Below are 27236 nucleotides of genomic sequence, written 5' to 3'. Positions count from 1 at the left end.
CTTTCGTTTTACTTGTCAAACCTCTTCACTATTATTTCTTTTGCATTGAGTGAATCTTGTAATTCTTGTCTCTTACCATCTTAAAAGTCACATGATTCGGTGCCATTTTGTGAGAACACGACACTCGGAAAATTTCTAATATTGAATGTGTACATTTATTAAAGATGAAATTATAAAAAATTCTAATATTGAATGTGTACATTTATTTGATTATAAGATTAGTTCAAAAGTATTACTCAATGAATTAAATAATATATGCAGTATTTGTCTACAATTATCTTTAAAAGATCGATATTTAATATGACTTATATGTAATTATATCTATACTATTAATAAAAACAATATCCTCAACTTTAACTTCCCGCCCTAAACATTCCTATACTATTAAGGATTGCGTAATATTATAAAATATGGTAATAGAATTCCTATTCGTAATACAATTGTACTTTAAGATATGGTAATACAATTCTTAAAAAAAATATTCTTCTCTACATTCTATTCGTAATACAAGTCTAGATTAAAATTACTATTTGTAATAATACAGTACATATATTCCCTGCAATGTAATCTTTACTATTAATAAAAATAATATACTCAACTTTAACTTTCTGTCCAAAACACTTCTATACTATTAAGGTTTGCGTAATATTTTAAAATATGGTAATAGAATTCATATTCGTAATACAATTGTAAATTACTCTACGTTACCCAATTTTCTGAACGACATTCGTTCCTCCATGTGCCGGCGCACACGAGGCAAGCCTTTTGAAGTTTATTTGGGATTTGATTTTCACCCCCCCTGCGCGCGAGAGAGGACCTCTATGCTATATAATTCAATAAGCCTTAAAAGTATTCTTGTATAAGTAGTTGTGCAAACCCACTTCCCAAACCAATGTGGGACAAAAGCTACTTTGAAAACTTTTTCTCTCCATTTTTCTAACTCAAATGGGTCAACTTTGAGAACCAATTTCACATTCACCAATTATCCATTTTGAGCGTATAGTATATCAATCTTTTCGTCCAACTACGAAAAACCCGAATCCACTTTGACCCGACCCACATATATTTGTACCACAATATAGGCATATAGCCACTAAAATGCCATTTTATGCTTTTTTTTTTCAACAGTTATTTGTCCATAAAATTTCAACGCTCTACGGTTAACCAACAATCACTCAACTAATTATCCTATTACTCCCAGGTGAATTTTTGTCTAATATAGTTATACTTACTGAATATCAAAATATAAGTGTACCTCAAGATCTTGCAATAACTAACCGACAAGTAATTATATTAATGATATATAATGCAATGCAAATTATCTACATATTGCATTTATACACTTATTTTATAACACTGAATTTGTGTGATATTTGTTACATGCAAGGAAAACTCACACTATAGTTTATTTGTCGATTCTTATATGTTATAAATCATAATATCATAAGAAACAAATACTTTGATGAAATATGAAGCATGAGTAGTCTGCCAATCAACGGTTATGGACATCGCATTTCAACAGTTTGGATGGGCATCATTCCAAAAAGCCACACTCCATTTGGTAATGGTCTTACCTCAAAGTTACTACCCACTATCACACAATGCTTTATGTTGTATGTTAGACTTAAGGTTACTAACTTCTCACAATAGTCATAGACTTGCGTTATATGTATGAAATATTGACAAAAGAATTTAGGCTTTAGATGTGAGTTTTACTTATATATACCTGGGAATGTGAAATATTTTGAAATTTAGTGATTGGTAAAATCAATATGTTTTACAATTTGACTATCAAAACTAATTTTATTGAAAAAATCACAGAATATATATACATGTAGATCATAAAATTAAAATTGAGTGTCAATATTGTTATGACTCAATGCTTTGATTACATTAAAAGTGATTTTTTAAATTTTCAAACTCAAGATATGGCACGCTTGATGAGTTGCAGCTGGAAGGTCAATGATCTGCTCGCCAATTTAGATGTCGTTGATCAAATTAACCAGTACATGTGCGACATGAATATTGCAAAAGGACGAACATAGTTAAGGCAAAACCATACGGTGAAAATCTATTAGAAGTACACACTCCTAAATTCTTAAATAGTTTGAGATTGTATGATTTTCTTAATCATTCATTGGCATTAAAGGTAGGTGCACATGTTATGTTATTGCGGAAGATAGACCACTCTCTTGGTCTTTATAATGGTACGCAACTCATCATCACAAGATTGGTAGATCACATTGTTGAAGCAAAAATAGTTAATGGGACATATGAAGGAACCAAAGTTCTTATCCCTCGAATGTCTCTCACTCTTTCTGATACGAGATTGCCCTTCAAGTTCCAGCATAAATAATTCACACTGATTCTTGCATATGCCATGATTATCAACAAAACCCAAGGTTGAACTCTAACTCACGTTAGGTTATTGATGAAAAAAATCATTTTTTAATCACAGCCAATTATACGTGGCTTTCTCCCAAGTCACCCATCCTGATAGCCTGAAAGTGTTAATTAGTTCTAGACGAGGATGGACAAGATTGTGTTGCTACTACCAATGTTGTCTACAAAGAGGTTTTCAATAATGTGTCTACAATGATATATAAAATCTCTAAAGTTTCAGTACCGCATGCGTACATCTACACATTATCTATTAATTAAGCAATTATTTGCTAGAATTCAAACAAGGATAACATCATAAAACATAATCGATCCAAAACATATCTTCAATTGCACTATATAATATTTGATGTTATAATTTATATAATTATATATCGATCTAAATATTCTTAATATATTATAACAAATTCATTCCGTGCATCGCACGGGTGAAAATACTAGTTATTACTAAAATAAATATGGGAAAAATGAGAAATAATTCCAATCTAATTAAAACTCCATACAATCTGTGACATAAAATTCATTTCATCACCAACAGTGCAATGCAAGCAGTACAAACCTCATCATCACACACACACACAAGACAAGACCAATAAGCATTTTGTTTGGACTTTTAGCTTCTTTCCCAGGAGAGAACACGAGCATATATGCAGGATGAGTGGCAAGCTAAGATCGGATTTGATTGTGTTTGGTCTACTGTGGTTTTGGAGGAACAAAGTGGGCTTGGATCCGCTTATGATTGGCGTTCTACAGACAGGACAGTCCTTCATTCCTTGGCTTTGATGAAGCACATTGCAGGCTGTGCAAAGAACCTGATGGGCACAAGGGAGGAAAACTACTGAACTGAGATTTCATCTTATATATAATTCATCAGGGAAAAAGAATATAATGCATGTAGGCTAGGCATAAAATTGTACAGAACTGAGATCTGATAATAACATGTTTAGAACAAGTATCAAAGCATATATACCTCAAACTTGCTTTGGCACTTTTTAGATGGAAACACTACCTTAGGATCATTCCTTTGCTCAGCCATTTTTCTTAGAAACAATTGTCAATGCAAAAGCAAATTGTGAGACACACAGGAATTGGAATAACATAATCGGAATTGAAATTAAAAACTTAGTAATTGAAGTGTATTTTAGTAAAAATAGCCTACCAGAATAAGAATTTAAATAAATAAATATACTTGCGTGAGACTTGAAAAAACCGAAGAAATTTATTTTCTTCTCCATTTTCTATTTCAAAGGGAACATCACACTTTTTAGTTTATCAATTACCGGTCTATTATACAATTTAGTCAGTTACTGTCAATTTTATTAAATCTAGTTTATCAATTATTCTAAAAATTGCCAATTCCATATTTTGAATTCGCTATTTGTTAAACTATCATTCGTTTTAGGGTTTACTTTGATTTTATTTTGAAACTTTACATAATCCCCAATTTTCCATCATTAGTCATAACCAACATATATACATTGTTAGTATTAATTGCCTAATTTCATATGATTTTTACCCTGCTCAGAGTTCGAAATGTGTGGTGAAGATCATATATAATAATTAGCATTAAAATTGATATATACTAACAAGGAATATGTATTGAGTTACAGGAGAAAATTGAGAGTTGTGTGTAAAGTTTCAAAAATGGCCACGCATAATCTAAACAAAAACAAAAGTTTAAGGACAAGGTAATCAGAATTTAAATTGGCAACATTTAGAACAACTTGGTGACTGTATATTTTTTAGAGATTAAATTGTATAACAAGTAATAATTGAGGGATCAAATAGCAATTTTTCATTTCAAGCAACAAAAGTAAGAAACACAAGTAGAAAGCGATCATACCTTTGTATTTCACTACAAATGCAAATCTGAAAAATGCCTCTACAACAAAATTCTCAAAATGAATTAGTAAGTAAATTTAAGATGAAAAGAAGTTCAATGTCTCAAGGTTGCATATTATAAAGCAAGAAAAAAGTCTAATTTCTAGTGCAACAAAAAATATCAAAGCCACACATAGAGCTAAACAAAAACCAAAGTAAATTTAAGATGAAAAGAAGTTCAATGTCTCAAGGTTGCATATTATAAAGAAAGAATAAAGTCTAATTTCTAGTGCAACAAAAAAATCAAAGCCACACATAGAGCTAAACAAAAACCAAATGGGAAATAAATTTTACGAAAAAAATCTTATATATAATCAAAGCTTTTAAAAAAATAAGAATTTTAAAACAGTCAGACAAGTAATCAAAATTCAAAAAGGTATTCTGGGTAATAGATCACCAAGAGAAACAAAAAACAATCTATCAAAGCAAGATCTAGCAAAGTTTAATATTGAATGAAAAGAGAAACTCACAAAACACCGATTAAGCAAAAAAATCCCAGCAAGATTATCTCTGTTTTGAAGGTGTGTAGAAGCTCAAGACGAATTTAAGTTCACTTGCTTTCTTGCATATGTTCTCTGCTTTACCACTTATGTTCGGCAAATGTTATATACAGGCATGACATGGTGCTTGTGCGTCACTTTTACACACTGACAGTCTCAACTATTTAGACATTACGCTTTTCATGATTTTCGTAAATAAATATAACCAAGTGTCAGGCGCACCTGACACACCCAGGGCGGCTGCTGTGCGCGTATGGCCATATTTAAAAAAAAAATTGTTTCCCCGCCCTTTTACTGTAGTATGAACCACAATTTGGGCCATGGCGTGGTGCTTGTATGTCACTTTTACACACTGACAGTCTCAACTGTTTAGACGTTACGCTTTTCATGATTTTCGTGCTTCCACTTTCGATATGAATATTTAGTTATTTAGTGAGAAAATTAAACTCTTGGTCCCTTAATTATTTAAAATATTGAAATTTGATATCTTAATTATCAAATAAACATATTTGGTCCCCACTTTGCTGAGGTTCGAGCCAATGCGCACAAGGGATCTGACCACTTTATGCACAATTCCCACAATGCTGAGGTTCGAACCTTTATTTCTCTAAAATACTGTCTGCTGAACTAGTGTGCTAAACCCGTACGGACACTCTATAATCATAATTCAAAATCCAATATGGTAATTTAATTATTTATTACAATTGTATTCATTTTTTAATCACATGAAATAAGTGAATGCACCTTAAAAGTTTTTATTTAAAAGAAAAATACTCTGCACTAATTATCTATCCATAGAGCAATACTTTCGTTACACACCTTCCTAGTAATTGAATAAAATATTAACAAACGAAAGAAAGAAACAAAGGAAAAAGAGTCATTCAATGCCACCAACAATTTGTTATCAAGCTCGGGCATATAAAAGAAAATAGAGTTACATTATCAATCTTTTGAGTATATATTCAGTGGTGGATCGCGAGTGGGTTTTAAAATGTGTACATGTCACATGTTCAAATTGAGTGCATGTTATATAAGTAGTATAGATTCATATTTTCGCGTTAGGTTGGATTTATCAATTTACAATAGTTAATAAATAAAATGTATTTCACTACCACATCAGAGATATAAATTAAACATTAGGAGGTAAAATCAAGAAGCAAAAATAACATTATTCTTAAACTAATAGAGTAAACATTATCCTTAGGTGGACTAAAAAAGAAAAGTAGGATATACAGAGTAAGTGATATTTACTTTAGTGCAATCAATTTGGACACTATTTGACTATTTGTAATAATTTCTAGGAATAAGGTTCAAATTGATCACTGAACGTAATTTGAAAGTGCAATTAGGCAATTGAACGAAAAAAAAGTGCAATATTAGACCACTGAACACTCTAAATGTATACAATTTTACCTGATAGCATGTCACCATATATTTCTTCAGGTTATAATTAAATTAAATAATTATTTAAATGAATTTTTAATTAAAAAAACTAAAAATAATAAATAAAAAATTAAAACCGCGAAGGTGGCCGCCAGCCACCCCTTCCTTCGTCTACCTGTCTTCGTCTCCGGTTGGAGACGAAGACCGGGGGTTTTCGTCTCCAACCAAAGATGGAGACGAAGAGACTCTTCGTCTCTGGTTGAAGAGACGAAGACACCCTGTGATTTTTTTAAATGTTTTTATTAAAAAATTAATAAAATAATTTTTAAATAAAAATTAATTTACTTATAACATGATAAAATAATTTTTAAATAAAAATTAATTTACTTATAACATGAAGAAATGGATGGTGACCTGCTATCAAGTGAAATTGCATACATTTGGGGTGTTCAGTGTCCTGACTCCTTATTGCACTTTTATTTTGTCCAGTGGCCTAATTGCAATTTCAAGTTACGTTCAATGGCTAATTTGAACCTTATTTCTAATTTCTAATAGGGATAAGTACAAATAAGCCATTGTACTATTTGGGAAACATCCATTAAGCCATCGAATTCGAATAATCCTCAAATAAGCCACTGAATCCGAAAAAAAATCAATTAAACCACTGAAATCGTAAAAAGAGCAATTAACATTTTTAACAGGTTAACTCCAGGTTAAAGTACAAATAAACCACTAAACTATCTGGGAAACATCAATTAAGCCATCGAACTCAAATAACTAACAAATAAGTCACTTTTTTTACTTTTTTTTATGAGTTAATTCAATTTTTTGTCATAGATTTATAGGTGACAATTCATTTTTAGTCATTTTTTATCCGAACATCTTTCTTTTTTTTTCTTTTTTTTTTTTTTTACTTTTTTGGGTAAAGATATGATTTTGCTATGATCTTTATGGTTATGTATTACTTGTATAAGGTATTTAGAATCATTTATTATTTAGCGTCACGCCACCAACTAATATCAAACAACTATAGACATTTACTTTACATTATAATTAGTTATTTTTAATTCTCACTATATTTATGAATGACAATAAAAGAAAGACTTATAAACACATGTGTGGTATAATCCAGAAAGATATTTATTAAATCCAACTTGCATAAGTTAATTTTTTGGGTAATATAATAAGGGGTGATTTGAGGTAAATTTTAAAATTTGTACATGTCACATATTCAGATTAAGTGTATATATGCATACTTTCAAATAAGTGTATATATAGTATATACATAAATACATACACACCATCCCTATAAAATTTGGTCCGCACAATAATTTTAACTATTAACTTCGATGAATGAAATTTATTTTAAAATTTGATAAAAATTTATTTACATTTAAAACTTTTTGAACAATTAAGTTATTATGTTATAAGCCAAGCATCTTGTACTTAGGTGACACATTTGTGGCTTTCCTTGATAGAAGGTCACAGGATCAAATCTCGGTAATAGAGTCAATAGGACTAAAAAAAGTTATTATATTATAATATTTATATTATTATTAAATTTTATAATGGATTCTAAACTTGAATTTGTTTATTTATTTTAGGGAAAAGGGTCAAATAGGCCCTCGAACATTTCATAAAAAGTCAATTAGGCCCACGAACTTTTAAAAGGTGCAATTAAACCCTCAAACATTACAAATCGAAACAATGAAGCCCAAAAACCGGTAATTGACCTGTTATCACCGGTCATTGGCATTTTCCGGCGATCGGCGTCAATTTCCGGCGAAAAGGTCGCCTTCTCCGGCAAAGGCGACCTCACTGGTCGCCTTCAAGAAGGCGACCAGTGAGGTCGCCTTTGCCGGAGAAGGCGACCTTTTCGCCGGAAATTGACGCCGATCGCCGGAAAATGCCAATGACCGGTGATAACAGGTCAATTACCGGTTTTTGGGCTTCATTGCTTCGATTTGTAATGTTTGAGGGTTTAATTGCACCTTTTAAAAGTTCGTGGACCTAATTGACTTTTTATGAAATGTTCGAGGGCCTATTTGACCCTTTTCCCTTTATTTTATATAATTTAAATTTTTTATTAGGATGAAAAATAGTTTTTCTTTTTGAAAATGAAGATTAGTTTATGTTCACACGATGCAAAATTTTAAAATGTATGTGCACTCACTCCGAGGTGGACCAGGATGAGTTGTGAATTACATTATGATGAATAAAATTAAATTATATTATATTTGATTTTATTATGAATCTTGAACTTTAATTCGTGCATTTTTTTTTATTATATATTGTTTAATTATTTAATTCGTATTCACACTTAGTGGATGCGGTGGAGCGGATGCAAATTTCTTAAATATATACACCAATTCTAATGTGACGTTAGGATGAATTGTAAAATTACAAGAATAGAATAGAAAATGATTTGAATCAATTAATCTCAAACTACTCTTATCCAAGTCATCTCCAGATTACATATCATAGAACTTTATATATAACAAAAAGTGCTCGACATTTAATACATAATAAAATTCAAGTAGTTTGCACACATTATTTTTTTCACATTGTCAAAAGTTATAAAGAAAACATACATTTTAAATAATATCGAAGGACTTGGAATGCATTAAATAAGGTTACATCTAAAACTAATTATTACCTGTACGTTAAAGTAAATGTAATAATTACATACGTTACACTTCTTGACAAATTGGCACTGAGTCAACTATTATACCAAACTAATTATTACATTTAAATATACTTGAAACTTATCATAGAAAATTTCATGAATAACAAATAAAATTTGAATTCAATTTCATTAACATTAGTTTGAACTTTAAACCTTACTAGAGGTTCAAGTTTTATATAATTGCTATATATGTGCTTGAATTGTAGTGTAGTTATCTCTATTTATATTGAGAATAATCAATACATAAAATTGTAATAAACATATATAAAAAGGGTGTTCCCTTTTGTAAGGGGTTATTTTATTTGAGGATGTACGATCTTTAACTCATCAAATAAAATTTATGGGACTGAAATTAAAACTAATTAAGTTAAACTATTTTTAGCAATCTTAAAATGTACCTTCCATTATAGGCCATTAGAGTTGCATTGCGTTAGGTTCTATTTGATACAGTCTATTTTAGAGCTTATAGTTTATTTTAAGCTATAAATAAATTATTTGGTAAAATATAGGAAGTTTAAAATAATTTCTTAAGTTTTCAACTAGCTTTTTAGTTAGACATGTCAAACATAGCCTTAGCTGAAAATTCAAATAAACGGAACCCCACAATCAATCCAATATTAATAAGACTTTGATCTCTAAGATTCTTTCGGGATGATGAGATTGGGCTCCTCAGAGCTTCGAATACTGTGAGGATCACATACTGATCTGGGTAAACCCCCCCCCCCCTCCCCTTTTGAAAAAAAAAAAAAAGACTTTGATCTAAAGATGTCCATGAGGATTGGTCGATATATCCAGGCAAATTTTTGTGTGGATCATAAATAAAAAAAAAACATTTTTAATATATTAAAGTTATATTATTGAATGCACATTATTTATGGTCCACACACCATGATCAATGGAATAATGATTGAGTTAAAAATTTTATAATCCTTTATGAGTTAATCCCATATTATCACCATTGTTGTTGCCCTTCCACCGGCTCCTCCTACGTTGGGTTAACCATTTTTGCTGGGAAAGAACTCTTTAGCTGCAACTCTCAGTACAACACCAAATTGTAAGATACATATGAAGTAGAGCAACATAAAGGTTATAAATAAATAAATAAATAATTCTCATTTCCATGGATAAGCAAAGAAAGAAGGTGTAGCATAAGATCCAATTTTAATAGAGCATAAATTCACAAAAATTTTAAAAGATACGCAGAGAGAAAATCAATACGCATCTGGATTTTATTACAAATACAGAACGAAAAAGAAGTAGTCCTCACTCCTTTGCAACAAAACCACTAGTACGAATCAACAAGCAAATTCAATAGGAAAAACAAAAAAGTTGTAAGAGAATTACTTTGAAAAGAAAAATAAACAAGAAAAAAGTAAAACTAAAACTAAATATTACATTTTTGAAAAACTAAATATTATATCTCAAAAAAAAAAAAACTAAATATTGCATCATGAACTTCCATGCTAATATAATCAATTTGCTATTTATAATTTTAAGAATTAATAGGAAACTAATTAATACATCCAAATGAATATAATTTGGAGCTAATATTAAATTCATATTTTGTAGTGATTATGAATTGACTATTTGACAAACATCAATGCATTAGTAATTTGTTTAGTCTATACATGCAGTTTAATTGGTAGGTTATAGATAAAGATGCAAGATCAAGATTCACCCGTCACGATTTTGTCGAGCCGGAATGAGGCCTTTATGGCAAGAGGTTTTGGTTTTTTTTTTTGATAAGTTTTAAAAAGAATTTACTATTATTATGAGTTAATTCCATTTTTGGTCCTAGATTTATATGTAACACTCCAATTTTAGTTCTTTTTATTCAAAGCATCATCTTTTGGTCCTAGAATTATTGTGGCATGACCATTTTTATTCCTCCATCAACAAAATCGTTTAACTTTGGTAAAATACAAGCGCATTTAGGTCTTCAATTATGATTTTTTTCAAAAAATAAAAATAAAAGCATATCGGGTCAACTCACTTTATATAAAAAAAAATCAAAATGTCGACATTTCAACGATTTTGTTGACAGGGGACCAAAAATGTTCATGTCGCAATAATACTAGACCAAAAAGAGATGTTTTGAAAATGAAAGACTAAAAATAGATTACCCCCTATAAATTTAGGACCCAAAATGAAATTAACTCCTATTATTATTATTCCCCTAAAATGGAAGTAGGAAAAGAAACCTGAAACCCGAATTGTGTACTCCTCCGCCCCGAATCACCGTCGGCCGTCGTAGACTGCAAATCACATTCACCAGTGACCACCTCACCTGTTATTTTACTTTCAATGCACTTCTTGACTGTGTTCTTTACTTTCATTCAATGCTATAGCCCTAAAATCTGTTAGGTTACTGTCTCCCTCCTTTTTTTCCCACACAAATACGCAAATATAGCGGCAGAGATGAGTCGATGAGAGGTCTACAGATTTCGTTGAACAAAACGCAGAAAATTAGGTTGGAAAGAGCACTGGAACTGTTGGAGTCGTTCTCCTCAAAAACCAACTCCAATGCCTCCGTCACCGTCGCCGACGTCATTCCCGTCGACCATGAAGACGGTGTCCTCAAGTACGTATATGAAAAATCTGATCTTGTGTGTATATATGTATGTTTCCATTCACATATGGGCAAGTGTTTATTGAAAACTTACTGAATGGCATTTGACAAATTAGTTTGTATATTGTAAAATTGCTTGTTGTGTGAAGGGGACATGGGACGGCAGAGATGGATGGCCGTGTTGTGGCAACTCTATGTGGAGTTGTTGAACGGGTTAACAAGCTTGTTTACGTGAGATCTTTGAGAGCCAGGTTAGTGTTGCTAAAAATGAGAGTAACTGTATTTGATTCACGATTTGCAGTATGAGTTGAAAAGGTAATGTTGAGTCTTGATGATTGTAATTGCAGGTACAAGCCAGAAGTAGGTGATATCATTGTGGGTCGAGTGATTGAGGTTATTGGGCATTTTCCATTAGAATCCATTCTCACATGTCTGCTTTATTGGGTTATAGGTGCTATAGTAAATGCAAAGGTAACATTATATATTGCAGTTGTGTAGTTGAATTTTCTCGATCTCTGTTTTCAATACAAGGTTGATCCAAAGCAATGGAGATTGGAGATAAACTTTAGCCAAGATGCTGTATTGATGCTTTCATCTATGAATTTGCCAGATGGCATTCAGGTATTTATACGTATCCTCACTGCAGTTTGGTTTCGTGTGATGTGCCTTTTCATTATTGAATTTTGTGGCATAAAATATAGAGCTTTCTTATTTTAACCTTTAAACAAAATCTGCATGTTTCATAATTCTATCTAGGATGACACAGTCTTAATTTTAGATTTGAATCATTTGATTGTGGGAAAGATGAAATACAGATATGTCATTTTGTTCCAAATATGTTCTTTTTAATTTCCAGAGGCGACGAACTGCAGTTGATGAACTAAACATGTGAAGTATATTTGAGGAGAATGATGTTGTTTGTGTAAGGACACTCACTTCCTTCTAGGAGCTAGGATAATTTCCAAGTTATTTGATCTCCATTTTTCGTTTTTCTTATAAACTTGGAGAGATGTTCAGGCTGAAGTTCGTGGTTTCCAGCATGATGGTAGTCTGCACCTGCAAGTTAGAAGCCAGAATTATGGAAAGGTTTGCTTGTGGAAATTGATTGCACTAAATAAGCTATAATAGCAACCTCCCCCCCACCCACCTCTCCCCTCCCTCCCCTTCCTTGTACTAAATATGCTGTTTGGATACAGCTCGAAAGGGGTCAGCTGCTCATAGTTTCTCCTTATCTAGTGAAGAAGCGGAAACAACATTTCCATCACCTAGATCAGTATCAAATTGACTTGATACTTGGCTGCAATGCCTTTATTCCTTGTAGTCTTTTTCCCGCCTAATTTTCATTTTCCTATTTTTTGCTTTGATATTTTTAGTGTTGGTCTAGTAATTAATTTGATTTTGATTTATCCATTTCCCATTTTCTATAATCTATGTTTTTCATCATGAATTTACTTGTTGATTGTTCTGGCAATTTTGTTGCAGATCAGAGGACTACTTTTGTTTCTGCACTTGCAATAAAACCCTAAGGTATGCTAGTTTTCTTCTTGTGTTTCTTTTAAAACTCTGTAAATTCTTACTTTATTAAAATTTGACCTAATATCACACCTCTTTTTTTGTTTATCCGTAGAAAATAGAAATAAGAGTTTTTAATTGAGATTGTGAATTTGTTTATAGTATAATTAAATATTTTACTAAATAGAGTCTCCATTTAATAATTATCAATTGATTTGGTTTATAATTGTGGGTTTATTAATAATATAATTAAATAATTAGAGTCGTCATTATTCTATTAAATAGTATAGAGTCATCAATTATAGTTATCAATTGATTTTAATTATAATCGTTAATTTAATAATAATATAATTAAATATTTTACTAATTACAATTGTCATTTAAAAATTATCAATCGATTTTAATAATAATCATTGATCATTGATGTATCCATAATATAATTAAATATTTTACTAAATAAAGTTGTCATTCAACATTTATCAATTAATTTTAATTATGATTGTTTATTTATTAATAATATAATTAAAGATTTTACTAAACAGGGTCGTCATTTATTAATTATCAGTTGATTTGAATTATGATTATGTATTTATTAATAACATAATTAAATATTTTACTATACATAGTTGATTATAGTTGACTAGTTGTATATGTGGAATCTTGTAAATTTAGTAAATAGAATGTAACATTACACTTTTAAAAAAATTATATCAAACTAATATTACTTAGATTTCATTATTTAACGTCAATAAGAGTATGCTTTAAATTAAACTTACCTCATTTGTTCAATTTGTGTTTGATTCAATTAACAAAAATTAATTCAAATTATTTATAATTTAATTTTTATAGTAAATAATCTTTGTGTGTGTGTGTGTGTGTATACACACACATACATACACATATGGTGTTTCTTTTAATAATTGCTGCATATTTTCGTTGGTATATTCCAAATTAAATTCATTTGAATATATTAATTAGTTTCCTATTAATTCTTATCTTAAACTTATAAATAGGAAAATATATCCTATTTCTCTGTATAAATCTTTGGAAAAAAATTAAGGTGAAATATTGTAAGGAAAAAACAATGCCATATACGGAGTACAAGATTGTATTAAGTGTAAAAGATATAGCCGCTATTTGCATAATAGACTTTCCTTAAATTTTTATTTAGTTACCTCCGGATATAGTAAAATAGAAACTCAAATAAGTAATTAAAAAGTGAATTGGAATGTAACGTCAAACCGTTTCTAAGTGCCACCGAATAAATTAAAAAGTGAATTGAAACTTAACGTAATGTCAAACCGTTTCAAAGTACCACCGAACAAAAAATCACGCAAGCAAGCATCACTTCATCTCGCCATTGACTTCTTATATATAGCGTGCCTTGCTCAAACTTCATTCTTCACCAGATCGGAATTGTGCGATTGAACTTATAGGAGAGACAACCTTGTTGCTACTATTTGTATATTTGTCTAAACGGTGTTTTTGTGAGTTTTCAATTTCATTTGAGATTGAACTTTTTCTAGTTTTTGCTCTGATTTATTCCATTGATGTTTGGTTGTTCTTCATTTCGCTTGGTGAGAGATTCTAGGAGTACTCTTCCAACCCTTGATTCCTTGTAGTCTTTTTCCAGCATAATTTCATTTCCCTCTTTGTTACTTTGATGTTTTTAGTTGGTCTAGTAATTGATTTGATTTTGATTTATCCATTATTTCCCATTTTCTATAACCTTTGTTTTTCTTCTTGAACTTACTTGCTAATTGTTTTGGCAATTTTGTTGCAGCTCGGAGGACTACTTTTGTTTCTGCACTTGCAATAAAACCTTAAGGTATGTTTGTTTTCTCTTTGTGTTTCCTTCAAAATTTCGTAAATTCTTGCTCTATTAGAATTAGATCTTATGTCACACCTCTTTAATTGTTTATCCGTAAAAGTGAGGTTTTTTTTTTTTTTAATTTTTTAATTCTTGTAATTTCACGTACAAGTCCTAATGTCACATCGGAGTGGGTGTATATTTAAGAAATTTGTATCCACTCCCTTGAGTGTGAATACTAACTAAATAATTAAATAATATATAATAAAATACACAAATTAAAGTTCAAGATCCATAATAAAACCAAATATAAGTTAAATTTCATTTGTTATTATTGTAATTTGCAACTCACCTTGGCCCCACCTAAGAGAGAGCAGGAGTATGATTTTAATTGTGATTGTGAATTTGTTTATAATATAATTAAATATTTTACTAAATAGAGTCTTCATTTAATAATTATCAATTGATTTTAATTATAATTGTTGATTTGTTAATAATATAATTAAATATTTTACTAAATAGAATTGTAATTTAAAAATTATCAATGAATTTTAATAATGATCATTGATTTATTCATAATATAATTAAATATTTTACTAAACAAAATTGTCATTTAACAATTATCAATTAATTTTTAATTATGATTGTTGATTTATTGATAATATATTTAAAGATTTTACTAAACAGAGTCGTCATTTATTAATTAATAATTATCAGGTTGATTTTAATTATGATTATGTATTTATTAATAATATAATTAAATATTTTACTAAACATAGTTGATTATCATCAATAGTTGTACTATGGACCCGCACAATTTACATACTGAATGTTCACAATTTACATATTGAATATAATTTTCACAATTCAAATTGTGAATAATCAGTATATAAATTGTGAACATTCAGTATGTAAATTGTGTATTTTGGACCTGGGTCTACATTGCAAGGTGGACCCGGGTCCACAAAATAATTTGCTGTTGAATATAATTGTATATGTGTAATCTTTCATATTTATAAAATAGAATGTAACATTGCACTTTAAAAAAAATTATATCAAACTAATATTACTTAGATTTCATTATTTAACGTCAATAAGAGTATGCTTTAAATTAAACATACCTCATTTGTTCAATTTGTGTTTGATTCAATTAACAAAAATTAATTTAAATTATTTATAATTTAATTTTTATAGTAAATAATCTTTGTGTGTGTGTGTGTGTGTATATACACACACATACATACACATATGGTGTTTCTTTTAATAATTGCTGCATATTTTCGTTGGTATATTCCAAATTAAATTCATTTGAATACATTAATTAGTTTCCTATTAATTCTTATCTTAAACTTATAAATAGGAAAATATATCCTATTTCTCTGTATAAATCTTTGGAAAAAAATTAAGGTGAAATATTGTAGGGAAAAGACAATGCCATATACAAGATTGTATTAAGTGTAAAAGATATAGCCGCTATTTGCATAATAGACTTTCCTTAAATTTTTATTTAGTTACCTCCGGATATAGTAAAATAGAAACTCAAATAAGTAATTAAAAAGTGAATTGAAATGTAACGTCAAACCGTTTCTAAGTGCCACCGAACAACTTAACATGTGAATTGAAATGTAACGTCAAACCGTTTCTAAGTGCCACCGAACAAAAAATCACACAAGCTGCACTTCATCTCGCTATTGACTTCTTATATATATAGCGCCTTGCAAAAAACTTAATTGTTCACCAGAGCACAAACGGAATTGAGCGAGTGAACTTAGAGGAGAGACAACCTTGTTGCATGCTATTATTTGCTTAAACGGTGTTTTTGTGAGTTCTCATTTTCATTTGAGATTGAACTTTTTCTAGTTTTTGCTCTAATTTATTCCATTGATTTTTTATTGTTCTTCATTTTGCTTGGTGTGAGATTCTAGGAATACTCTTCCAGCCTTTGATTCCTTGTAGTATTTTTCCAGCCTAATTTTCATTTTCCTCTTTGTTGCTTTGATGTTTTTAGTTGGTCTAGTAATTAATTTGATTTTGNATTTACTTGCTGACTGTTCTGGCAATTTTGTTGCAGATCGGAGGACTACTTTTGTTTCTGCACTTGCAATAAAACCCTAAGGTATGCTGGTTTTCTCCTTGTGTTTCTTTTAAAACTCGGCAAATTCTTGCTCTGATCTATTAGAATTAGACCTTAAGTCACGCCTCTTTTTTTGTTTATCCGTAGAAAAAGAGAGTTTTAAAAAAAAATTGTTTTAAGTGTAAAGATATAATATTTTCTAGTCTTTCTGTTTCTCTATAATTTTTTTCTGTTTTTTTTTTTTTTTTTTTTTGCTTTGTTTTGTTNTTTTTTTTTTTTTTTTTTTTTTTTTTTTTTTGCTTTGTTTTGTTTTTCATCTTGAATTTGCTTGCTGATTCGTACTGGTGATTTTGTTGCAGAGGAGTAAGGACTAGTTCTTTTCTGTTCTACATTTGCAGTAAAACTCAAAGGTATTATGATTTTCTCTATCTTTTAAAATTTAGTGAATGTCTACTCTATGGATCTTATGTTACACCTCTTTCTTTGCTCATCAATGGAAATGAGAATTTTTATTTTTACTTATTTATTTATTTAGGGTAAGAGTAAACATGCATCTAATTTTTCTAATCTTTATGTTTTTGTATTTCATGTATGTGTATCTTACAATTTGGTACGATGTTGTATTGAGAGTTGCAGGCAGCTAAAGAGTTATTTCCCAGCAAAAATGGTTAACCCAAATGTAGCAGGAGGAGCCGGTGAAGGCAACAGCAAAGGCGACAAGGGCAAGGGAAAGATGGTGATGGAAGACAACAGCGATGGCGATAAAGGCAAGGGGAAGATGATAAAGACTTCCAAGGACGACATCCCAGTTCTACCTGAGTTGGATTTGCAGTCGTATGAAACGTTAGCAGAATCGCTCCACAAACAAATGCTTGAGGTCAAGGCATGGAAGGAGAGATCGTCTGAAGAGTCTACTGTGAAGGAGGGGAAAGAAGAAGAAGAAGAAAGAAAAGAATTCCCGGAATGGTATGACCCCCTGGCACTCCAGCTTGAAGAACCTCTAATTCACAATTTGAGGGGTTCTTTCCAGACAGCAATCAAGAAGATTGCTGCAAATGGTTACAGTATGGAGCAGGCAGAATGGGCTGTGCTGACAAGCGGGTTTTACATCGGGAACAGTGATATCACTTCAAACATTGTAGCGGCTGCCATGGCGTTTCTGGCTAAGAAGGAGTTTGAAATTGATCCCTCTGAGCGCTACATATTTGAGAGTGTGGAAAACTTGGCGAATTATGCGTTGGTGGAGATGGTGAATGTGCTGAAACAAGTGAAGCCATATCTGAGTGTGGGTGATGCAATGTGGCTACTGTTGTTATTCGATCTCAACCTGATACAAGCAGCCTCGGAAGGGCAGTCTGTGGACCATTTTAGCCAGCTGAAAAGCTCCACCAGCACAGGGAATCCAAAGGGGATGGCAGAGATGAAGAAGAACAGTAGAGGTGAAACTACTGTGTATGATGTGCCTGCTACTACCACCATCGTTCCAGAATTCAAAGGAGCCAAACGGGGAATAAAGGCAACTGGGAAAGCCCCCAGGAACGTCCCTGGAAGCTCGAGGAAGGTGACAATGAAAACCCAAAGGAGCATCGATATCCCAGCAAAGAAAGCTACTGAAACCCCTAAAACGGAGAAAGATGAAGTGATAGCGGCTCTAACACAGCGCAAGGAACAGCTGGAGAGAGAGTTGCAGGGATGGAGTGATTGGACGAGCGTGAGAGTTGGGCAGGCAGCTCATCTGGCTCTTTGCGAAGAGTGCAATGAGCTTCACCAAAGGAAAGGAATGAAGGTGTCCTACTTGTCGAACCCCAAAGCCATGACAACAAGAACCTAAGCTGGGTTGATGGCATGCAAGAGTTCTAGTTCAATGGTTGAAAACTAAGAAACATTATTTGAAGATATGCATCTTCACTCATGTGTACTAACTACTCACCCGCAAACCACACAAGAAATATAAATTACATTAGAAAAACTTTAGGTGGACTCGAGGAAGACAATGTGAAATATAATATTGTATTTTCATCTTTATAAGTTGTAACATTCAAGTAATAATTAGTTTGGTAGTAATAGTTAATTCAGTGACAAATGTATTGCCAATCTCATACATTTAGAAGTGTAACGTATGCAAGTATTACATTTACATTTAATGTACATGTAATAATTAGTTTTATGGATGCAATCTTATTTAATATAAATTAAATTAAATTTGTCATTCTTGCAATTTCACAACTCACATAGTCACATTGGCCCACCTCAAAATTAATGTACATTTTAAATTGATTTTGTAACATTAATTCACCCACCCTGACCCTACCTTGAAGTTAGTGTACATTTTAAAATTTTGCAACTATTTTCATTGAGTGCGCGAATACAAATATTTTTTCTTCTTAATAAAAACACAAATAATATAAAATAAATAAATCTCTGTTATTTCTGAGATAAGTAGTATTTTTTTTTGGACAACGATGAAAAATATAATCACAACCACTACTTAAAGATATGCATGCACCCTCCCTCATGTGTATTGGCCGGCAAACCACAAAAGTGAGATAAATCATAATAGAAAAATATTGTGTGAGGGACTCGAGGGAATACAATGCAAAATGTGCTTTCATTTCTATAAGTTGTAACGTATATGTAATAATTAGTTTGGTAGTAATAGTTGACTCGGTGCCAAATTTATTATCAAATTGTCACATTTAGAAGTGTAAAGTATGTAATTATTACGTTTACATTTAATGTACATGTAATAATTAGTTTTGGATGTAATCTTATTTAAGAAAAAATTGTAATTTATACCCCTCCATAATATGTCAATTATCAATGTCGCCCTTGAATTATTAGTGGTGTAAATGTTGCCTCTCAATTTTTAAAACGGTACATACATTGCCCCTCCCGTACTATATGGGAGAGGCAATATATGTACCATTTTATAAATTGAGAGACAACATTTACACTACGTGAGGGCAATATATGTACCATTTTGAAAATTGAGAGGTAACATTTACACTACTAATAATTCAGGGGTAACATTGTAATTGGCATATTATGGAGGGGTATAAATTACAATTTTCCCCTTATTTATTGTTTTCCAAGTCGTTCAATATTAAAATGTATGTTTTCATTACCACCGTTGACATTGTGGAAAGAGTAAAGTGTATAAACTACTTGGAATTTACTACACATTAAATGTCGAGCAAATTTTTTTTTTTTTTTTTTAAGCTTTATGATATGTAATATGAGGATGACTTGAATAAGAGTAGTTTGAGATTAACTGATTGTATTCAAAATATGTTCAATTCTTGTAATTTCACAACACATCCTAATGTCATATCGGAGTGGGTGTACATTTAAGAAATTTGGATCTGTTCCCTTGAGTGTGAATACTAACTAAATAATTAAATAATATATAATAAAATACACAAATTAAAGTTCAAGATCCATAATAAAACCAAATATAAGTTAAATTCCATTTGTTATTATTGTAATTCGCAACTCACCCTGGCCCCACCTAAGAGCGAGCGTATATTTTAAAATTTTGCATCACTTTCTAGAGTACAAATACAAACTATTTTTCATCTTAATAAAATTTTATAAATATAAAAAAATTAAAGTTTAAAATACATAATAAAAATTAATATAATATACATTATAACATAATAACTTAATTGTTCAAAAATTTTAAGGTATATAAATATATATTCATCAAAATTTTAAATAAACTTCATTCGTCCAAAATTAAAATTAATAGTTCAAATATTGGGCGGACAAAAATTTATATGGATGGTGTGTGTTTATGTATATATACACTCAATTCAAATATGTGACATGTATAAATTTTAAAATCTATCACTTACTATTGCTCAAAAAATTGACATATCACGATCCACCACTTACAATTATCCAAAAAAATTAATTCATGTGAGCTAGATTTAAATATCTGTGGTTTGAATTATACCATGTTGTGTTTATAATTCTTTCTTTTATATGTTTACATATTATATTTATTTTTATATTATACTATTTATGACCTTCTACTAGTAATGTTCGAAGTTTGAACTCATGATCAAGAATAAATTGTGTATTACTTATAAAGAAAAGCGTGATACTTTTAAAAAATATGTAATGCTTTTAAATTAAAATGTAATTTTAGGGCTTGAATAGTTACTTAATTATGAGAAAAAAGTGTAATGCAACTAATAGATAAATTGATTGATTATTATTTTAAAAGAAAATGTAATACTTATAAGGTAAAATATAATACTTTTATTATTTTTATTGGGTGTTGAAAGATTATTTATTAAGAAAATTATAGTACTAAGAAAAAGAGTGAAATTATAAAAAATCTAACTCATGAATAAGACTTTGTTCAAAAAAAAAAAACTCATAAATAAGACCGTCATATTTTGTTAAGGTCGAAAAGTTTTACTAGCTGTTGCAGCCTATAACGTTCAAAAGATTTTGAATTTTTGTGAAGCGCCGCAAAATCGCCAGCGTTAAATACTGACCACTGCGCATAACGGTAATGATTTCTCTTTATGTATGCATCTTCATTCCACTTGAATTGCATCTGATCATCTGGTCTAGTATTCAATTTTGTTTGCCGTCAATATTTGATTCAGTTAGGGCTTCAAACGAATTTTCTTGAATTAATTCGTTCTTTTTCTTCAATCTGAAAGATTAGGTTTTGGGTATTTGATATGAATATCTTTCATCTTAATGCCCTAGCAGCTTTCCGGCGATGCCGCTGACGAGGCGGACGGTGACATCTGCTAAGTCCGTCGATACCCAATCCATTCTCAAAAGGTCCTTCTGCCCTTATCTGTATTTTGTGTATGCATCTTCATTCCACTTGAATTGCATCTGATCATCTGATCTTGAATTGCATCTGATCATCTGTTCCAGTATTCAATTTTGTTTGCCGTTAATATTTGATTCAGTTAAGGCTTCAAAAGAATTTTCTGAATTAATTCGTTTTTTCTTCAATCTGAAAGATTAGGTTTTGGGTATTTGATTCATTTCTCCTGATTCTGATTGATGAGTATCTTTCATCTTAATGCCCTAGTTGTTAATTAGCTAGGGTTTGTAAGAAACTGAGTTGAAGTATTAGGGTTATACTAACATTTAAATCGATGTTTTCCTGCCAACTACTATGCCACAGCTCCAAGTTCCTTTTGTCCATAATAGGGCTATTGCTAACTGAAGTTTTATAGTGCCCTTAGAGTGATAGTAGAACAAAAAACTCTTTTGACATTAACTGGAAAATTACATGAACTCTTTGAGTTGAAACATTTTTCTTGCTTATAGCTCCTTCATGTGTTTGAATGACTTCGCTCTACACAACATCATTTTAAGTCAATATTTGCATTTTCTCTCTATGTACCTTTTATTTCATTTGGATTTCAGATTTTCAGTTTTGTTTGCTTCAAAATAGTAAATGCAATCAGTTCCTTGAAGGTGGGAAGATGGACTTGCTGATAGAGTAGAGTATGACTCCACTGGTAATATTGAAACAGAGATAATTAACAAATCTCCTTTTGTTCAGGTATCTTATTTATAGAAATCTTGTTTATGAGTTAGTCATATTATTGCTCTTTTCTATTGTTGCTGTTGAGTGTTTCTAAAGTTGAACCTGTCTTGCAGATTCCCCTTGGTGTAACTGAAGATAGACTGATTGGTTCAGTTGATGTTGAGGAGTCTGTGAAATCTGGAACCACTGTTTTTCAACCTGGCCTTCTGGCAGAAGCTCATTGAGGAGTTTTGTATGTTGATGAGATTAATCTGCTGGATGAGGGCATTAGCAATTTACTGAATGTGTTGACAGAGGGAGTTAATATTGTAGAAAGAGAGGGTATAAGCTTTAGGCATCCATGCAAACCATTGCTAATAACTACATATAACCCTGAAGAAGGTGCTGTCCGTGAACATCTATTGGACCGCATTGCAATAAATTTGAGGTACACCTTCTGAATTCTGATACCATTTGATTTACCTATATAAACAATTCCAGTACTCCTATAAATATATTCTACTAATAACTCAGCAACTACACATACTTACTATTTTATTCTCATGCATATATCTTTTTAGCTATAGAACATTTGGTCGAACTTCAAATCCTCAAGGTGTATTGTGATTTTCATCCTCATATTAGTTTATCAGGGTGGGCCAACTCTTCTGAATCCTGCATCTGAGAGCTTTGAGTCTACTCAATTTAACAATAATACAATCCTTTTGCAGTGAAGATCTTCCAATGAGTTTTGAAAACCGTTTTGCAGCAGTAGACATAGCAGCGCAGTCTCAGGAGTGCAGTGATGAAGTTCTTAAAATGGTGGATGAAGAAATAGATTTTGCTAAAACACAGGTACCATTTGTCAAAAAAAGAAAGATTCAGATGATTTAGATGACTATTCTACTCAAGTGATTGCATTATTTGGTGGAATTGGTGCTTTGAAATTAGTCTTCAGATAATGAAGCTCTTAGAATGATGGATGAAGAAGCTTATTATGCAAAAACACATGTTTGTCAAAAAGAAAAATCTAGATGGTTTAGACAACTATTCTACTACCGTGCTTGCATTGGTTGGGCATGGAAAATAGTCTTCACAAAAATCGGTTAGAACTTAGAACTAGAAAAGGGTGAGGCTCATATTTTAGTTGGAAGGTGGTGAGCATGTGCTGACATAATGTAGAAATGATCAGGTTCATTACCTGTAGATTAGGATATAGATTTGTTCAAAGATGGCAGTAACCATTTGTTGATTTGAAATCCATAGGCATAATGTCTAATTTGTTATTTGTAGAAGGATGATTAGCTAGCCATGACTCCATGAGATGAAGATATTAAATTAATCATCTCACCTTCAAAGCCCATTAAACATTGAAGTTCTATCCTAAATCAGCACGTTTGAAAATCTTATTAGTGCTAGCTATACTGATTACATTAGTTAACAATGCTAAGTTTTGTCCTCTATTTAGTCCCATAATAACATGTCTGAGGTTCCTCTATACGAAATAATCCTTAGTTAACAAGATACTTCAATTGACTTAATTGAAAAGATTTTTCCTTGTAAAAATTGCAACAATTTCTCATTGCACGTTCTATTTCCACACACTAACTTCTGTTATTGGCATAACAACTAAGTCTGACTTCATCCTTTGAAGATAATTTTGGCCAGGGAGTATCCAAAGGATGTTTTGGTCGAGATCAGCTAAAATACTTGGTTATGGAAGCTATCCGTGGTGGTTGCCAGGTACATGCCAAAAATCTCCACTAGTTTTCCATTTGGAATGCTCGAGACTGGTATTTGACTGAGACTTTCCATGTCATAACTATAAGCTGTCTTGATAACATTTTTTTAACTCATAAGATGATAAATTGTATCAAGTTGAATAAATAAATGTATTCCACAGTCCACACTACAAAAGAATAGCTTAATGGCATTGATATCAAGTTGTTTTGCCGAAAACTATGATACTTACCTAAGATGACTTATCGCATTGTTCATTTGATAAGGCTGTAGCTTACAACAAGATAAGAAAATCATCCAGAACCATCTAAAATAAAATTTTCACATTTATTTCATGGAAGAAATTTTTATATCTTGCTACTAAATTTCTCTACAATATGGCTGTTTCTTAAATCTTAAGTCCTAATGCAATTGACTGACATCCATTTTGGAATTACAGGGGCATAGAGCTGAAATGTATGCTGCTCGTGTTGCCAAATGCTTAGCTGCTCTTGTTGTAAGCTGATGTTGATGACCTGAAGAAAGTTGTAAGCTGTGTTAGGTATTTTCTGAGTTATCCATGTTTGAATTGTTGCAATATGTCATGACACTTCTACTTCTTATTACATCCATTCCAGATTTTTTTTTTAATTACTCAAATTGGTGGTACAGTTTAGGCAGTAGTCTCTACACTATTACAGAGTACTAGTCTCAAGAATTAAAATCATATCAAAGTTCATATCAACACTGAACAAATCAAGTTTTACCATTAATTTGGGGTGGTGTGATGTCTCTACGCAATTTAAATTTTACCATTAATTTTCCTAAAAAATAACTTCATTCACGCTTGTTCTTGAACTCCAAACCAGTCAATATTTTACATAAAACTGAATAGTGGGAGTAGTATTTTCTGGACATACTATCTGGCTCCCTGGAATATGTGGAACCATCACATATCTAAAAGGAGAAACCCCGGTATTTTATACTTTTGTGTTGTAAAATTTCTGATCTAAACCTAAATCACTCATTTATGTTCTTTAACTTTTAGGAAAGCTGAAAAGTTCTATTTTGCTGCCATCAATGATAAAAACCATTTCAAGTCAGATTCTTCAGTGCAGGGTCCAGTCAAGAGATTAGCTGTTGATGCAACTTTAAGAGCAGCTGCACCATATCAGAAGTTGCGTAGAGAGAAGGGCATTCAAAAAAGTAGAAAAGTCTTTGTAGAGAAAACTGACATTGAGAGCCAAAAGAATGGCACGCAAAGCGGGAGCCTTGGTAGATCTCATTATTCTTTCTCTGCACAACCTGCCTCAGTTTTAATACCTTTAGTTTCAAGCTTTCTTCTTACTATTTATATTAATCGTATTTGATATAACAGAGTAGCTTACAAATTTCTTGGGTTAGAACTAGCAGCTTTCAAACCACGAAAGAATGCAAGAATTTGTCAAAAGAAAAGATATTTGAACCTGGCAATTGGATCTTGATTACTTGAAATTTACACATTTGAAATCCACTAAACTTAAGCTGAAACTGTATTAGTTGGAAGTAGGCAGTCTATTTTGTTGGGATGGAATCATAATGTTAAATCTGCCTCTCATAATAAATTGTAGTTATACCAAATAATATTGTGATAAAAAGTTCTAGAGCTCTTTAGCCCGGTGTTTGTTGCTTTTCACATAAATTTCTTTATTGCAGGTGATATCTGTAGTTGATGCTAATGGAAGTATGGCATTAAATAAGATGCAGAATGCCAAGGGAGCAGCATTGAGACTACTTGCAGAAAGTTATACAAGTAGAGATCAGGTTAGTTTGGAGTCACAAAAAACTTTACGTATTACTCCATATTACGGTGAGATGATATATGATGTTGTGAAAATGTCTACAGGTTTGCATTATTCCTTTTCGTGGAGATGCTGCAGAAGTTCTGTTGCCTCCTTCAAGGTCAATCTCAATGGCAAGAAAGCGTCAGCGTCTTGAGAGACTTTCCTGTGGGTGGGGGGTTCTCCACTTGCTCATGGACTAACTACGGTAGGTGAATTAGATTGGTATATGTAAGTGTTGCTTGTCGTGCTGTTCTTTGTATAATTTATAGTGGTTGCATAGAAGGAATTTCTTTTCAAAATTTAGTTAAACTTCATTCTTTGAATTTTTTTCATAAGCAACTTTTGCTTTCTCACTTGATAAATAGTATTTAGCTTTTCAAGCATATTACTTCTTATACTAACCACCGTATAGCTTGGGGTATGTTCTAGTATAGTTGTCTCATAGTTCAAGTGTAATCCTGTTCAGGCAGTTAGAGTTGGGATGAATGCAGAGAAGAGTGGTGAAGTTGGACGCATAATGATCATTGCAATTACTGGCAAACATATCACTAAAAAGATATCCTGAAGCAGCAGCCTCTTCTGATGCACCCGGACCCTCTGCTAAAAATTAATTGTTCATTTTGTCATGATGGCTGATAAATTTTAAATGAGTCTAATCTACTTGTGCACTTGGGTCATGATTTTTAAATAATTATTGGGTTTCATTCTGTAAATATTGTGTGAAGGATGATATTCTTGAGGTAGTTGGTAAAATATACAAAGCGGGAATGCCCCTCCTTGTTATTGATACCGAGAACAAGTTTGTGTCCTCTGGCTTTCCAAAAGAAATTGCAAAAATTGCTCAAGGTTTGTTCACTGATGTCTGATAGTAGCTTCCTTATGAGTTCACTTTTAGGAAGCGCTTTTTGACCATGATCGTTTTAAAATTTTTCTTTTTTTTTTTTTTGAGAGTAAAAATTTTTCTTTTTTAGGGAAGTATTATTATTTCCCAAATGCTTCAGATGCTGTTATCTCTGCAACAACAAAGGATGCATTGGCTGCGCTAAAGAGCTTATAGATAATGGTTCTAATACGAAAGGAAAATAAGGGTTAAAAAATGATTACTTGAAATATGACATTTTTTTTTAAATGTCGCTTTAGGCCTATAAAATGTTTGGACCGGCCCTGCCATTTACAACATCAAAGTATGTGATTGAAAAGTTGAATAGGAACAATTTCTCATTGTGAAAAATAAGAATAAAGTAGTTATCAAGAAAGATACTTGCATAGCAATAATCGGAGACTTGTTGATGAAGTTCCGTCAAGTGTGGCAGAGTACCCAAAAGAGATATGCGATACTCTCATAAAGTTGCATGAGGCTAAATCAGTGCACA

At 31.5% G+C, this 27236-nt stretch overlaps 2 protein-coding genes and 1 pseudogene across 2 annotated transcripts; all 3 read left to right on the top strand.

Moving 5' to 3' along the window:
* The first annotated feature begins 11276 nt into the window (after positions 1 to 11276).
* LOC116016124 (exosome complex component RRP4 homolog) lies at positions 11277 to 12311 on the top strand. Its single transcript, XM_031256288.1, has 5 exons — positions 11277 to 11431; positions 11569 to 11670; positions 11767 to 11890; positions 11951 to 12040; positions 12276 to 12311. The coding sequence occupies exons 1-5, from the start codon at positions 11277 to 11279 to the stop codon at positions 12309 to 12311; spliced, it is 507 nt and encodes a 168-aa protein (XP_031112148.1).
* Positions 11569 to 18991, top strand: LOC116014790 (putative E3 ubiquitin-protein ligase RF298). Its single transcript, XM_031254739.1, has 9 exons — positions 11569 to 11670; positions 11767 to 12040; positions 12276 to 12341; positions 12437 to 12505; positions 12902 to 12946; positions 14715 to 14759; positions 16813 to 16857; positions 17175 to 17225; positions 17452 to 18991. The coding sequence occupies exons 3-9, from the start codon at positions 12328 to 12330 to the stop codon at positions 18644 to 18646; spliced, it is 1464 nt and encodes a 487-aa protein (XP_031110599.1). The 5' UTR covers positions 11569 to 11670; positions 11767 to 12040; positions 12276 to 12327; the 3' UTR covers positions 18647 to 18991.
* Positions 18992 to 21361: 2370 nt separating this feature from the next.
* On the top strand, positions 21362 to 26718 carry LOC116017037 (annotated as a pseudogene).
* The last annotated feature ends 518 nt before the right edge of the window (positions 26719 to 27236 follow it).

The sequence above is a fragment of the Ipomoea triloba genome, chromosome 4, assembly GCF_003576645.1.
Source record: "Ipomoea triloba cultivar NCNSP0323 chromosome 4, ASM357664v1".
Taxonomy (NCBI): Eukaryota; Viridiplantae; Streptophyta; class Magnoliopsida; order Solanales; family Convolvulaceae; genus Ipomoea; species Ipomoea triloba.
The sequence above is the reverse complement of the archived record's forward strand: the minus strand, read 5'-3'. Positions and strand labels throughout refer to the sequence as shown.

Bases quoted from the DNA above. Each gene is read 5' to 3' on its own strand.
- LOC116016124 (XM_031256288.1), top strand. From the start codon at position 11,277: ATGAGAGGTCTACAGATTTCGTTGAACAAAACGCAGAAAATTAGGTTG. The intron at 11,432-11,568 runs GTACGTATATGA...TGTTGTGTGAAG, and splicing joins CATGAAGACGGTGTCCTCAA to GGGACATGGGACGGCAGAGA. The intron at 12,041-12,275 runs GTATTTATACGT...TTTAATTTCCAG, and splicing joins ATTTGCCAGATGGCATTCAG to AGGCGACGAACTGCAGTTGA.
- LOC116014790 (XM_031254739.1), top strand. The intron at 12,506-12,901 runs GTTTGCTTGTGG...ATTTTGTTGCAG, and splicing joins GAAGCCAGAATTATGGAAAG to ATCAGAGGACTACTTTTGTT. The intron at 16,858-17,174 runs GTATGCTGGTTT...ATTTTGTTGCAG, and splicing joins ACTTGCAATAAAACCCTAAG to AGGAGTAAGGACTAGTTCTT.